This window comes from Stegastes partitus, unplaced genomic scaffold (genome assembly GCF_000690725.1).
Source record: "Stegastes partitus isolate 25-593 unplaced genomic scaffold, Stegastes_partitus-1.0.2 Scaffold981, whole genome shotgun sequence".
In the NCBI taxonomy this organism is placed as follows: Eukaryota; Metazoa; Chordata; class Actinopteri; family Pomacentridae; genus Stegastes; species Stegastes partitus.
In genome coordinates, this window is record NW_007578712.1 from 63,758 (window position 1) to 78,564 (window position 14,807).

Here is a 14,807-nt window from a genome sequence, read left to right on the forward strand (position 1 = left end):
GAATTGGAAACCGGTTCTGGAAAAAGGGATAATGATACAGAATGTCCCATCCAGCAAGTTTCCAGGATTAGCTCTTTAGGTTTGTCTGTCTGAATCCATGTTTTTAAGACTGACAGTACACTGCAGTTTCAAGACGGAAATGCTCAAACATGGTGTTGACTACGAATTTTATTATAGATATTCAATCTGTGGCAAAAGGTTACAGGTGGACACTGGTTTGAATTGTAGCCACCAGCAAAAAAACATTGGGAAACACTATTCCCAACATCACTCCTTTCTTTTAAGGCTGTTGTCAGAAAAAAATGTTGACATCATTTTTTATAAAGGACCCAGCTACACACAGAAGTGTATTGAAAAATGTAACCTGTGGATTTATTGATGGTAAATGAATCATTTACGAAAAACAAAAAAAAAGCTGTTAGGTTGCCACGATCAAACATCCTCCTCCTCATCACACGCCTCAATTTTCTTTGTTTGATTAGTTTTCTAGTTCATCAGACAAACTGTTCACTGGCACATTTAACCTTTCACCTTCTGGAGAAGAGGCACAGGGCATCTGACCCAAAACTATTTCTGCTATAATTGCAGAATTTTTTAATAACTTATCAATATTTATAACAGCCAATTAATTTTTAACATTTGCTGTTAAGCAAAGGAGAACTATGACTCTTTATTAATGACTTATTAACATTTATAAACAGCAGTATTAATGAGTTATTGTAATTTATTAATGACTTATGAACATACAGAGCTGCTGAAGGTTTCCTAACTTTTGCTGTTTGCTTGTTAGATGTAAGACAATCTGTGATGCGTTATTAATGGCTGGCTGGTCATTTTTCTGTTTATTTAATATTGTTATTATTATTTAATAGTATGACTGACTTTGAAAACTTTGGGCTTGGTGGCTTCCATGAAAGAGAAAACCAAAAGTTTGTTGTGATTAAAGAAGAATTCATAAACTAAGAATCAGTAAATGTCATCCATTCATAATAATTAATAAATCATAATAATAGTAATAATGCTATAGGTTACAGCTTATGAATTGGATATGCAGGATGTTTTTTTGTTTTTATTACATATTGGGAGGCAGTGACGCTAAACCATAACGTTATCTTTTTATCATTTAAAATTGCTGAAGAATCTTCTGTGCTTCAAATATCAAGATTTGAAATGCATAACTGGCTTGTTTCCATGGTTTTCAAAATGCGCAATAAAACAACATGCTTCCAAAACTGCTGCATACATGCACATATAAGCAAGCCCAGTGCAGTGGAGCAGCTCTCTGAAGCATCTGAGAACAAAGAGACTCATTAATCTGTCATGCTGATTATTTTGTCATACTGGCAACAATATATGTTGTATCAAAGCAGCAGAAGAAGCACAACATAATGTTATCACCTCATGAAACAGTCGGCTATTTACACGTCCAGCTGGCACAAAGCAACACTCCAGCTGATAAATGCGACTTATAAGTACAAGACTTTATTGTCTCAGAGGAAATTTTGTGTTTGACAAACAATGCTGCTATTGTACAATAGTTAAAAAAAACAAATACATCTTGTAAAAAGAAAAGAAAAGGAAAAATGTAGATGTGCAATAAGCTACTGAGGATAAATATTAAAAACCATTGAATACACAGAAATCTGGAATATGAAAACTAAAATGGCCTGACCTTGTCCACATTCAAGTGAATTTCCAAGTACTTGCAGGATCCATCACATTCAGGGTACACACCATAAATTCTTAAGTCCCCTCAAGACAAACATTTGCTCTAGAATATCAGTGCAACAAGGGTTCTGTTTTCTAATTCCAGAGCTTGTCCTGACCTCCTGGAGGCCAGAAGCAAAGTTCAGTGAAGAGGTCCTTCTGCCTGACCCTTGAGCCATGCAAACCATTTGCCACTGCCACTCCCATCTGACCCCCAGTGCTCCCACTGCAGTCATCCCTCCTTTAAAACAGGTTGTTCCATCAGTTAGTCCAAGAGTACACCTAGAACATAATTCTACAGCTCCCCATCTTGCATTCACTCAGAGTTGTAACTAAAGCTTGAGTGAGACACTAGATAATCATTGTCTTGTTTTAAAATGATTTTCACCTATGAGGGCTGCCCATACATAGTGTCTATGAAAAGTTTTTATTCTTCTTGGAAGTTTCTAATTAACTGACATTACTTCATAGAAACCAGTTTACACTTTGATCTGGAGGTGTCTTTTTTTTTGTAAATTCTTTCTCTTTTTTTGCCTAATTATATACAACTTCCAAAGAGGGTGAACACTTTTTCATTGGCACTGTATTTTTAGAGATTGCTGCCAGAAGCATGAGTTTGAGTTTATGCACATATGAACACATGATGCAGCTACCTTTTCTTATCTGCACCTTCTCAGCACCCTCGCTCATTGTTTCTTTATCAAACATCAAAAAGTTGCATTTTTGTGGTCCGACACTGTCACAGAACACGGCGCTGGAAGTGGTTGCAATCAAGCAAGAAAAGTGCTGCCCATCTCAATAATGAGACAAACAGACTAGAGAGCGATGCACTGCAAGCTCGGAGAGGACGAGTTTATCGGATCGTTGCTCCCATGATTGACTGTTTTTTTGTTTTTTTTTTCTTTTTCTCTTCAAATGACCGAAAGTAAAATTCTTCTTAATTCTTCAAAGATTTAGAATAAAATGGGACGTTTGTACAAGTAAGATCAGTTCTAACATATTGAATGGCCTGTGGATAACCACTGATGAGGATTTTAAATGCTCAGCCATGTTCATCAGGTAGTCTCTAAGTTTTCTGTCCACTGTTCTGTGGTGGTGCCCAGGCAGCATAGACTGGTTTCATGAGAGTTTTTCATCTGACAACAACTGCAGCTCTGCCTGGAAATCAGTCAATGAGTCCAAAAAAGTAAAGTTGAAAGCTGCCAAAATGCTGTGTGGAGTTATTTGGGAAAAGTCTTAAGATGAATAAAATTTGAATTTCAGGGGCAGAATTTTTTAAAATGTGAATGTTTTTACTGTCACATCGAGCAGATTTCTCTGCAGCCGGCGCCATGTGGTGCTGGTCTCTGTAGCTGTGTGTCTGTCAGTGTGCTTCACCGGAGCTGTCTTTTTTGTGCTAAAAACATGCCGTTCAGCAATAAGCGCCCCTTCTCTTATCCTGTCATAACTGAAGTTTACAGTTTATCTCCACTAAAGCACCCTCAGGATGAAATGACAGGTGCCGTCAGGGCTGCTGCTATGTAAGCAACACGTAATATTTTCAAAGAGGAGCAATCTAATGTATTGAGGGGCAGCTTTTACCTTGCCACCTTATCTATAGTGGAAAAACAGCAGCGTGCGTTCATCTTATCCAGGATTGCTGCTGCCGTTCCTCACTCCAGGTAAAATAGTAAAAACCTTACAAATTATTCTGCTGCAGGATTAAGAAATTCAGGTCCTGATGCTCACAATGACAGCATGGAGAATTGGCAGAGCTTTTGCAGGTTAGAATAGATGTGGGAAAGAAGCCTCTGGTTGTACCGAGGAGCCCTCACCAGGTAACTTTTCGCTGCTCTTCTTAGATTATATTCTGCTAATTTGCTTGTACTTCTTATACATGACATAAGCTAATTTGCATATACAGTATGCCTCAGTCGTCCTGTCCAATCAGTCTAACCAAGAGGTTCTTTTCACAAATAGACACTTTAAAATAGATACTTATCCCTTCCTGCCAGCTCATTCAGAAAGCTCAGTGTTCATAATTCCAACCTGACGCTCTGAGTAAACTGTGAATTGATTAGTTTGAGCATTGCTTAAGAGAGAGCATGAGTTAAAGTGATTCAAACAAAAGACCTGGAGCAGCTATCAGAGGCAGCCGCACACGAGACCGGAACGAAATGAGAAAATAATGAATTTCAGTCACACCCTCCTCACTGCACTAAGCACATTGACAGATTGTTACTATTAAACAATATCCATCAATCCATTCTCTGTACCCTCTAACAGCGACACTCAACTGGCTTTGCCGACGGCCAGTTTTACAAAATGAGACGAGGTCAAATGAATGAACATTGAAGGGCCGGTAATTCATCTTACTTTGAAATAATTTTCAAATGAATTCAGTAACAGCAACGGGGCATTATTAAATATTTAGTATATGAACAAATAAAAGCTTATTCACATTGTCAATTAGAAATGGGTCTGTGGGCCAGCTGGCACTGCATCTATCCATTCACCTGGCTCACATTTGTGGACCTCAGCAGAATGCTTCACCTGAAGACACCCACACAGACTCTTGGACTGGGTGGCACAATCCCAAAAAATGGAAACTCCAACTAGAAACACTAGCTAGTTCCAAACTAGCAGTTTTCTAAATCAAATAAAAGCTCAAGTAATGTCTAAATCTGTCAATTAATCAAAAGCCATCAACTGTACGTAGGAAGTCACTGTAGCAGCACAAGGTGTAAGATGAGTTTCAATGAGACAAACAGTGGACATCACTACTATTGAGTCAAGCAATGGCAATTTTTTTTGTAAAATCTGTAAAATGCAGCACATTAAATTTGTAGGTTCGTGAGCAGCAGGCAGTGTTCATGTTATTCCCCTGTGAAATTTTTGATGGCACCATATCGTAGAAGAATTTATAGTCAGAGTATGGGAAATAGGAAATATACTGTGTTGCACCATACGAGCTGTGTCAGAAAAGTTCCAGGACTGGTGTCACCAAAGATATATTTCAAATCCAAACTACAAACTACAAGTTTTTCCCTTCCAAGTCATCCCCCTGGAGTCTAACACAGTTTCCCAGCCTTCTCTGCCAAACCGCCACGCACTTCTGAAAGGATTCTTTTGCAATCCTATGCAGCTCCATCGTCACAGCCATCTTGATGTTGTCCACGTCTTCAAAACACGTCCCCTTGATGACCCCCTTGAGCTTGTGGAAGAGGGAAAAATCCCACGGATTCAGGTGGGGTGAGTAGGGAGGTTGCTCCAGCACAGGGATGTTCTTCTCAGCCAGGAACTGTTGGATGTTCAGGGCATTGTGAGCAGGCGTGTTGTCATGGTGAAGCAGCCACAACTTGTCCTACTACAACTCTGCCTCTTCTCACGCACTGAACACCGCAAACGCCGCAGGATCTCTTTGTAGACGTGCTGGTTGATTGTCTGAAGGGGAGAACTTGTAGTTTGTAGTTTGGGTTTGAAATATATCTTTTGTGACACCAGTCCTGGAACTTTTCTGACACACCTCGTATAGTCATGAATGTTCTTGCATTGTTAGACCACTCTGCAGGACATGACTGCACCTCAACATCTTTCTGCGGTGGGGGAAAAACATTCTGCCTTATTGGTATTTCTTTAAATCAATCCCAATCGTACTGGGCGGAGCTAAGTCAAATCTGCTGCAGCATTGTCCCTTCATAATACTGGTGGGTGAATTGTTATGGTGGAACATTGGCATGCAGGGAGGCACTGTGATTAAAATGGGGGGGGGACAAAAAAACAGCAGGACTGGTTTATGTTGTAATCCAAATCCTCAGTAAAAAAAAAAGTTCAGTGTGGTGACTTGATTCTTGGAAGTTGTTGATGTTGTTTCCTATAGTGGTTAAGTGGATTTTGAAAACAGTAACACAAAAGTAGTGGAAGGAGAGGAGAAAGCTGTGTGAAATGCATGGCAGACATGGCAGGTTTGTACCCACAGTCTACATCCGAGTCAGAGTAGGTCGAACCAGGCCGGCACTGGTCTGAATGAACAGGCAGAGAGCAATGACTGCAATTTCAACGATCATTGGTATAAAAAAATGGCATGTAGAGAACTCACTCATTAATCAAATCTGATAAAAACTGCCTAAAACATTGAGGTCTTTGCCCCAAACATAAGGTTTAAAAAGCATTTTTCTCCACAGGTTATACTTCTACAATGCATGCGTCCAGTTTCACGCTGTTTTTCAACTGCGTTTGAGACAATGCAAACAGAGCATTGGCTGCGACAAAGCAGACGATTGGCTTAAACATGTAAAAGATAGATGCAGTGATCGTGAAACTGGACATAATGAGTGAGTGGTGGATCTGACAAGAAAACCCGATGACACCATGCAGTGTGATACGGTAGCCACTTGTCATTTCAGGTATTTCAGGAAAACAGGTGAATTTTAACCCTGGTGCCTTACAGAGCAGCTTTTTTTTTTGATACACTTAACCTCCTATTTGTAAATGTTTGTAGGTTAAGAATCTTCCAAATTATCTACATCCTACTGTTTTTTCTTCTTTTTTCCTGACGTGCCCTCTGTCCGTTACTGCTCTGTCGTGTCTTGTGCCTCCCTCCAGTGGCCCAGTGCTGATTTGAAGGAGACTTTGAACTAGTGGTTAAGACCATAAACCTATGAGGAAAATGTTTACTGAGGTAACAGATTAAAGGAGAAGTAGGATCATTTTCTTATAGACTTTGATACAATCAGACTGGTTTTTGCACCCAGTGGAGTTGCCCTCTGCTGGCTGTGAGACAGAATGCAGATTTAAGAATCTTGCATGTTGGTTTAGCTTTTCAGACCTGGAGGCTACATCCATTTTTAATACACAGTCTGGGGTTTGTGACCAAGATGATGTGAGCATTTTGCTTAAACTAGGTTTAGTCTTGTGATCTTGAAATCTCCACATCTTTAACACTTACAAAGTCTGAGGAAAGAATTATGAGTGAAGCCCATTTTACTGAAGGATACGATCATCTTGATCTCCTCAGTAAAGCTATATTTTTTTTTCCTTATTGCTTTTGAGGTTCAATCTGTGCTAGTCATTTCCACACTACGTTTATCACCAACCATGTATTGCCACTTCTTAAAAGCCCAATTTCCTCACCACAATATCACAACATCTGTGGGAAAGAAATATAAAATTGCATTTTGAAAAGGTCCTGATGAGCCTGAATGCAGCTCTGGCAGGTATAAGGTTGTGTTTTTTTCTAAATTACCGCAAAACAATCAGCATCTGCGCCATTAAACTGGAGTCAACACTCAGCTGTACTGATGATCTGCGCATCATGCAGTGCAAGTGCACCACAGGAACGATCGCAGCAATGATGGGGATGATAAAAAAAAAAAAAAAAGTCTTATCAGCTGCAGCACAGTGCTTCCATCCCTCCAGTCTGATCTCACAGATTTATTTCTTTATGACAGAAATTATTTCCTGTGTACAGCTGAATGGGAACTCTTAAGCTCACACAGAAAGTTGTGAATGAAAAGTTGGAGAAAAAATGATAACTGATGCCTAAACAGCAAGGAGAAATGGTTTCAAGAGATGGGTCCCAGGAGGCAAATCTGTTTCACCTCTGCCACAATCTGAAATACCTTTTTCTCCCCAGATGCTGAGGTACAATGCCTTCAGAGTGAATTTATTGCTTCACTGCAAGGATTTTAATAACATCTTTGTGTTGTGCAGACAGGGGTCAGGGAGATGTAACCAGGTTTCAGCATCTTCTGAATGGCAAAATTCTTTGAATACTAATCTAGCAATGAGTGGAGTAAATGTGAGTGATGTGCCTGGCCTGTTGCCCTTAATCTTCTTTTCTCTTCTCTGATCTTCTTGCACTACAGCTTTTACCAAAAGGTCAAATTCATGGATTTCCATCTGAAATAGAGAATTATGGGCAGTTTTGTTCTGAAGTGCAACAGTTGCAAACGTGATCAGCTTCAGGCAGGCTGGATAAAGCGAAGTGTGGTTACATCTAACAAACACATACAGCACACACACATGCACAGAAATGCATTTACACATACACACAGAACAAATTTGTACACACAATCACACATACAGACATGCATGCACACGCAGAAAAAAGACTATGCAACAAAATGCACACTCATAATCAGTTACACACACACACAAACATATACAAACATTGCAGCGCTGTTTATGCATTAATTTCCTTTTACGACGTTATGAGGAGCCGCCCCACCGATGAAAAAGATTCCTACACACAAGAATGTTCCCTGACAGGAAAAAAAAGCCCTCACATAAAAATATAAATCTTTCTATCTAAAAATGTTTTCAGAAACAGCACTACAAAATGTAACTAAAAAATGTGACATTCTGGCATAAGCATATAAACCCATGAACAGTTATGTGCTGCTTTTAGCAACAGTTTTATTTCAGTGTATCTTCCAAGGACTTGATCTAGAAGGCAATGAACCATTAACCACAACAGTGTTAATGGCTTGTTCCACCCACTCAGATAAACAGCACTTCTTTCAGCATATGGAAGTAAAAAGATGAAGAAAAAGTGAGTTGGGCATTTCTGCAAGTGTGTGCACTTTTACAGTCACTAGTAAATGATGATAAAAGTTTACAATTACATATTGGAACCACTTTTCCCTTCACAGAGCGCTCAGACTCAGTCATCCTTAAGTAAGATCACAGCATGTTTTCCATCTTCTACACCAAAATCCTCTCAGGTGGATTCTTGTAAATGTTTAGAGTCGTCATTTTCTCAGGTTTTCGATGTTTTCTTTAAACAAAACTAATACTTTTCATAATATTCCTGTATCTGTTCATGTTTTAGTGAAAAAGTAAGCTCAGTCAGGTGTGGTTTTATAGAGCTCTTGTGAGATATTCAAATATTAATTGTATGTGGTGGATAAAAAAAAAAAAAGACAATTCTCCGTTTTTAGGATGCTTTTCAACACATGATGACTTGCCAGGCATTTGTCAACACTGGCATACTTTGACAACAGACAGGCAGTGAAACTCACCTGTCCAGAGCGATCGCAGTCATGGAGTAGATGCTGGCAAACACAGCCGCGATCGGGAAGAAGTTGTGGAAGCGGCAGTAGACCAGCCCGAAGTACCACTCGTTGTGCACTGCGTAGGTGAAGTTGATGACCGTGTTGAAGGCGGACATGGAGGCTTCGGCAAACGCCAGGTTGAGTAGAAAATAATTGGTGACTGTCCTCATGCGTTTATGAGCCATAATAATCCAGATGACTGTGACATTGCCTACAACGGACACGATAACTATACAACTGTACGCAATGGCCCAGAGGACGATTCGCCAAACTGGCTGCACAAACTGGTTCCAGTACATGGTCCCGTTATTGGTGTCGTTGGAGCGGGTGGTCCAATTTGGCACATCGGTGGTATTGAATAAAGGATCCATTTTTCCGTGTACGACCGAAAGTGTCTTTAAACCAGTGGATGATACCTAATTAACTACACAACGAAGTTAAGGATTCCGGTGCCAAATGCAAAGTGAACAATGGAAAGTTTCAGAAAGCTTCGCCGCCTCACGCTCTTTTGGAAATGAAGTGCTCTTGTAGTGTCCACTTCATACTTTGCTTTCGTGGAAATGCTAGATTTAAAATTAAGTAAAAGTATTGAAAGTGGAAATAATAATCTATCTATGTTTTCCACTTTGCGCTGTGCGTAAAAACGGAGACGCGCCTTTTACGCGCATTGCAGCACCGCCACAAGTCAGAGCTCCTCTGAACTGCTCTCACACATGACAAAGCTGTGTTCCGTCCTCTCTCTCTCTCTCTCTCTCTCTCTCTCTCTCTCTCTCTCTCTCAGCGTCTCTGTGCTCTCCTCCAGCTCCTCTGCTCAAACTGAGCGCCTGCACACCAGCTTATGGAGCGAGCTGCTGCTCAGCCGTCCAATAGGCAGCCTCTAAAATTATGATTATGGATGAGCCCAGGTAAGTGATTCATTCCATCCCATTCAGACCGCACGGGGAAGCCAATGGGATTACCATGCCTAAATACCTCTTACGTGATTTAATTTGCTCATAATTCCTTTATAGGCAATAGCAAATAGAGAAAAGCAGAAGCACGGATGAACGAATACAGACAGACGCATGGATGATAATAATAATGATAATTTAAATAATTATAGCAAAAAAAAATCTAACAATGATTTTTTTTTTTAGATTATTTTTATTCGAAAAATAATTAATCTCACAATACACTTTAAGAAATGTCATTTTGAAATGTAACGTGATGAGGTGTCACACTGAATGTGATTGTCTTTCCATTCACTGCCCCCTCTTGTGGCCTCTTAGACTGGACCATGTGTCAGATGATCGTTTACCTTGTAGAATGTCAACATGTCAATGAGAGAAAGAGCTCAGCTGCAGTCATAACATGCTTCAGAAGGCTGCCTCACATTTCACAATAAACAGTGTCATATTAAAACACTCTCTAGTACCCAGTAATGTACATTTTCCATAAGACTACACAACTTAGACCACAAGCATAATGTAAAGGCATCCATAATTAAATAATAAAATGATCGTTCTTATGCAGTATTGCTAGGATTTTTTCGTTTTTGGATAATGTGTCCCCACAGTGTTTAATTACCAGTAGCCCAATACTTGTCCTATCTTTGCATCTGCACAGGAAGCACCAATGGACCACTGCAGCAGAGAGCAGACTTGTCTGGCAGATTTTCCTCAGGCGACTGCACTCTTTATATATTTAACCGGTCATGTTCAGGTCTGCCCAGAGGAGCAATATGAGAGGATGAATGAACTCATTAAGAGAGCTACATCAGGGCTTGCCATTAAACTCTGGATGGCACTGTCAGACTAGAGAGTGTAAATGTGAATGAACATAGATGTAAGTTTAATTGTTGTGGATGTGATTAATCAAGTTTTAACCTTCAGTGACTTATACTTTAAGCAGTTAATGCTTTAAGTGTAACAGCTTGATGTGTGATCAGATGTAATGGATTCTAGCAGCATGGCTCTGTGGCATTTCCATTCTGTTGGTGTGTTGTGTGTGAGGTGGTAAACCACTTTGATTGAAACTGAAATACCTTTAACTGTTGGATGGATTAAAATAACATTTTGTACTGACATTTATGGTCCACAGAGGATTAATTCTGCTGACTTTGGTGACAACTCTGCGAGCACCAGCACAGGTTTGTTAGACTCTTATCTGTGGGGCATTAATATGTCTTGATTGCTTGCTTGCTGAATAGATTGCCATTACATGTGGGCATGACCTTTTCAAAATCACATGGCAGTCACAAAATTCTGCAAAACCAAAGACATTCCCATGTGCATCAGTTGTGCTTTGTATTCAATACTGTTTTGTTAACTTGTTACTTAAATTTTGAACAGAGTACGCATTATACCTTCTGAACATCAGCATGTAAGTACTGAGTATTGTGAGACACCAGCATGCTAATGCATTTAGCTCAAAGCACCACTGTGCCTAAGTACAGCTTCACAGAGCTGTCACCATGGCTTAGTCCTATTGAAACATGCTGTCAGCTGCATAAACATATTAGCTTTGAGAGATGGTGGTTGAAACTGAATTGAATTCATCTTTGTTTGCAGCCTTCTACATACAGCTGGTTCTGAATTCTCTGTAGTCTGAACTTTACATTTATCAATAATTAACGCAAAGTACAGGTTGTTGTATATGTGCGTTGTTGTTTTTCAGTTACCTGTGCTGCGTCAGTCATGAGCTAGTCTGACACACCAGATGCAGACTTTATAGGTATAGGTCTGTCATTTTTGCAGAGCATTCTACTCACCTTGCACCTCTCCTTCCACTATCTGTATGTGACTGTTTTTGAAATCCCTTTTGTGACATGCCCTCTGACTCTGCCAAGTGCAGCCTCTCTCTCCCTTCTTCCCTCTCCTCCTCCCTCCTTTCCTTTTCCCTAGGTGGGCATGTGCTGGCTGGTATGTGTTGGTGGACCGGTGCGGTGACTGCTGATTACCAGAATGCTTTCACCTGCAGCAGGGCGTGGTCTTCACTCACCAGTTCACTCGTGTCTCCCATAAAAGCTGACACTGGGCTTTAAACCAAACTGTTAGTTTTGGCTCAATTCTGGCTCAGTTCTGTTGTTATTCTCTGTGCCTCTGAATTCCTGCTAACCTTCTTCTTTCTGCTCCAGCCTGCCTCAATCCACTCCATTGTCTATAATTCCTGGTCAACCATCCACTCACTCCCTCCAGTTCTGCTGGCTCATCTCTGAAAAAGTCTCTTAGTTCTCCTCCACGTCACCGTATTCCACCACCAGCCATGCCGCTCACCATTCCCTCCCCTTCTCCTACCTTCAATGTCAATCACCCCTAAGTCCATCCATCCATCCATTATCTATACACTGCTTAATCCTCACAAGGGTCTCTGGGGGCTGGAGCCTATCCCAGCCGACTTAGGGCAAAGGCAGGGGACACCCTGGACAGGTCACCAGTCTATCACAGGGCTACACTTAGAGACAGACAACCAAGCACACTCACATTCACACCTACAGACAATTTAGAATCACCAATTAACCTCAACATGTTTTTGGACTGTGTGGGAGGAAGCTGGAGAACCCGGAGAGAACCCACGCTGCACGGGGAGAACATGCAAACTCCACTCAGAGAGATCCTGATGTCCTCACCGGGACGCAAACTGGCGAACTTCTTGCTGCGAGGCAACAGTGCTAACCACCTAGCCACTTTGCAGCCCTATTTTGTATTATAACATTTGTAAATAGATTTGTTTCATAGTGTTTGTAAATATTTTGTATGAGAGCATTGTAGATCGTATTCTGTATCATAGTATTGTATTTAGTTTTGTCGTGTGCCTTCATGTAGCTTGTGTAATTTCTACCCCAGTGTTCTGTTTTTGCTTTCTTGCCTTGGTTGTACCAAGTTCAGGTCAGTGTAGTTTTTGCTCTGTGTTTATTTCTTCTATTACTTAGCTCAGCATTAGATGTACTCAGTCTGCCTAGGTGTCAGCCATCAGTTTGCCTGTAACCCTCAACCCAGTTTATACTTCCTGTGTATATTTTTGCAAATACTGTAAATCTTATCTTGCTGAAATTGAAGTTTGCCCTGTCCGTGCTTGTGTCTCTGAGTTAGTTCCGTGACATTTTGCTGTGAGAAATAACCACAACAACCTTCAAAAAGTAACCTATTCCAAGGTTGGAAGTTTTGATGAAGATTTGGACAAACACAGGCCTGCTTGGTTTTTCTTTGAAGTAGCTAGTTTGATGAGAGCACTCGTCTCCCTGCATGCAAATGTTCCACCAAAATGATTTCCCCATCACTGTTTACTAAGGACATCATCACTACATCCTGGACTTAGCACCGCTTAGGATTCTTGTGATTTATTTAGTCAATACAAACACACCACAGTATTTGTCCCCCTATGGCAGAAAGATAACGAGGTGCAGTCAGACCAATCTCTTTTGCTGACATAGTGCTGAGGAGATTGGTCTAGCTATGTGAGACTAGCCCTCAGCTGTTTATTATGGGTTGTGTGTTACCTAAAAGCAGAACACAAGTCACAGTCGGCAACAGTTGAAAACAGTTTATTGTGAGCAATGAGAGGACCCTGGAGAATCCCAGAGGAGCTGTGGCAGGTGAGTGACTGGCTGGCTGCAGTGTTGGAAGAGTTAGTGTGGAGAAGCTGACTCGCATAGGAAAGGACTGACTTACTGCTTTAGACAGGAGGAGCCAAGTGTGGCCTGTTATGAGGCAGGTGCCTGGAAATTGGTTGAGGAAGCTGGCTTTCAAGCAGGAGACCTGAGGAGAGGATTGGGAGGCTGAGGAACGAGGAAGTACGAGGATGGACTGGTTTCAAAAAACACTTGGGAACATAAAGCAAAGAGAACGGCACAGATGATACAAGCACATAGACAACCAGTGTTTAAATACTGAAGTGGTTTGATTGATGGATGAGTCTCCGGAAAGTCAGAAAATTGCCATCGGGAGGTCATCACGCATACTGACAAGGAGAGAAAGAAAACAAACAGGGAGGCCACATGAAATACAAGGTAAAGAAGAAAAACAAGGGAAACAACACGAGGCAGAAAGGTGCAGCCACGACCAGGACAACGGATGTCAATTACTCACACAGGAAGATATTGGACAGAGTTGAACATCCACAAGATTGTCATCAGAGGTGTTTTGGAAATGAAAAAACTGAATTCTATTACCGGCCTGTACCTTCCAGACTGTTTCCATCATTTAAAGCACATATTTCCACTCAAGTCTTAAGCTCACAGGAAAGCTCCTGATTACCAGAATAATACTGCATTCTTATGAATATATGAATATAGTTACTGTATTAGCAGGCTTCACAGTTAAAGCCACAACAACTGAAAAGATACCATAAAGCCGAAGAAGGTCACTGTAAATTTAGTTCGAAACATTGCAGCCACACAATCCCACTCACAGACTCACACACACTGTTGGAGTAATACTGGAAAAAGAACAGAGGTTTTCTTTTTGTCATGCACCGAGGCCATAATTTACACAGAAAATCATGCAGTATGCATCTTTGAGACTCAAGTATTTTCTGCCTCTCTCTTCACAGCTTTTATCCATTGCACCGCGGGCTGTTGCTTTCAAGCAGGCTTCTTATGTATTAATACCAAATACGCAACACCTCATGTACCTTTTGTGTGTTGCTATCTTGACTAAAACTCAATTGGTAAAAAAGAACAACAATCTTACATGTGCATACTGTGATTAAATGGAGGATAAAACTGTCTTAATATCACGCAGTACATCCCTCTCACCTGTCTAAGCAACACTTTGATCTTGAGAAAGATACCTCCACAGCGATTGGGTAGAAATATCATGTAGTTTAATGCTTTTTAAACTGATATCAAGTCAAAATTGACCCCAGACATACACATTCATAATAATTCTGAAAGTCACCTTTCCATGAACTTTTTAGTGAATTCATCGTCACCCTGGTGACTCAGAACTTTTCTTTAAGGGTTCTGTATATGACATTCAGAACCCCTGATGTCATGGAGCCCCAGCATCTCAGATCAATAACAAATTAATGCATAGGCCACACCAGCTCCCTACTTTTACATTTCCCTAAGCTCATATATCCATCCAT

The 14,807-nt window shown here is 40.7% G+C and overlaps 1 protein-coding gene across 1 annotated transcript in view; it reads right to left on the reverse strand.

Annotated features, from left to right (window-relative positions):
• tacr1a (tachykinin receptor 1a) overlaps positions 1–9,449 on the reverse strand; it is a 63,443-nt gene extending 53,994 nt beyond the window's left edge. The window contains exon 1 of the mRNA XM_008294626.1: positions 8,709–9,449. Coding sequence (XP_008292848.1) covers positions 8,709–9,112 — 404 coding nt within the window. The 5' untranslated portion in view covers positions 9,113–9,449. The remainder of the gene's footprint in view (positions 1–8,708) is intronic.
• Positions 9,450–14,807: the final 5,358 nt, after the last annotated feature.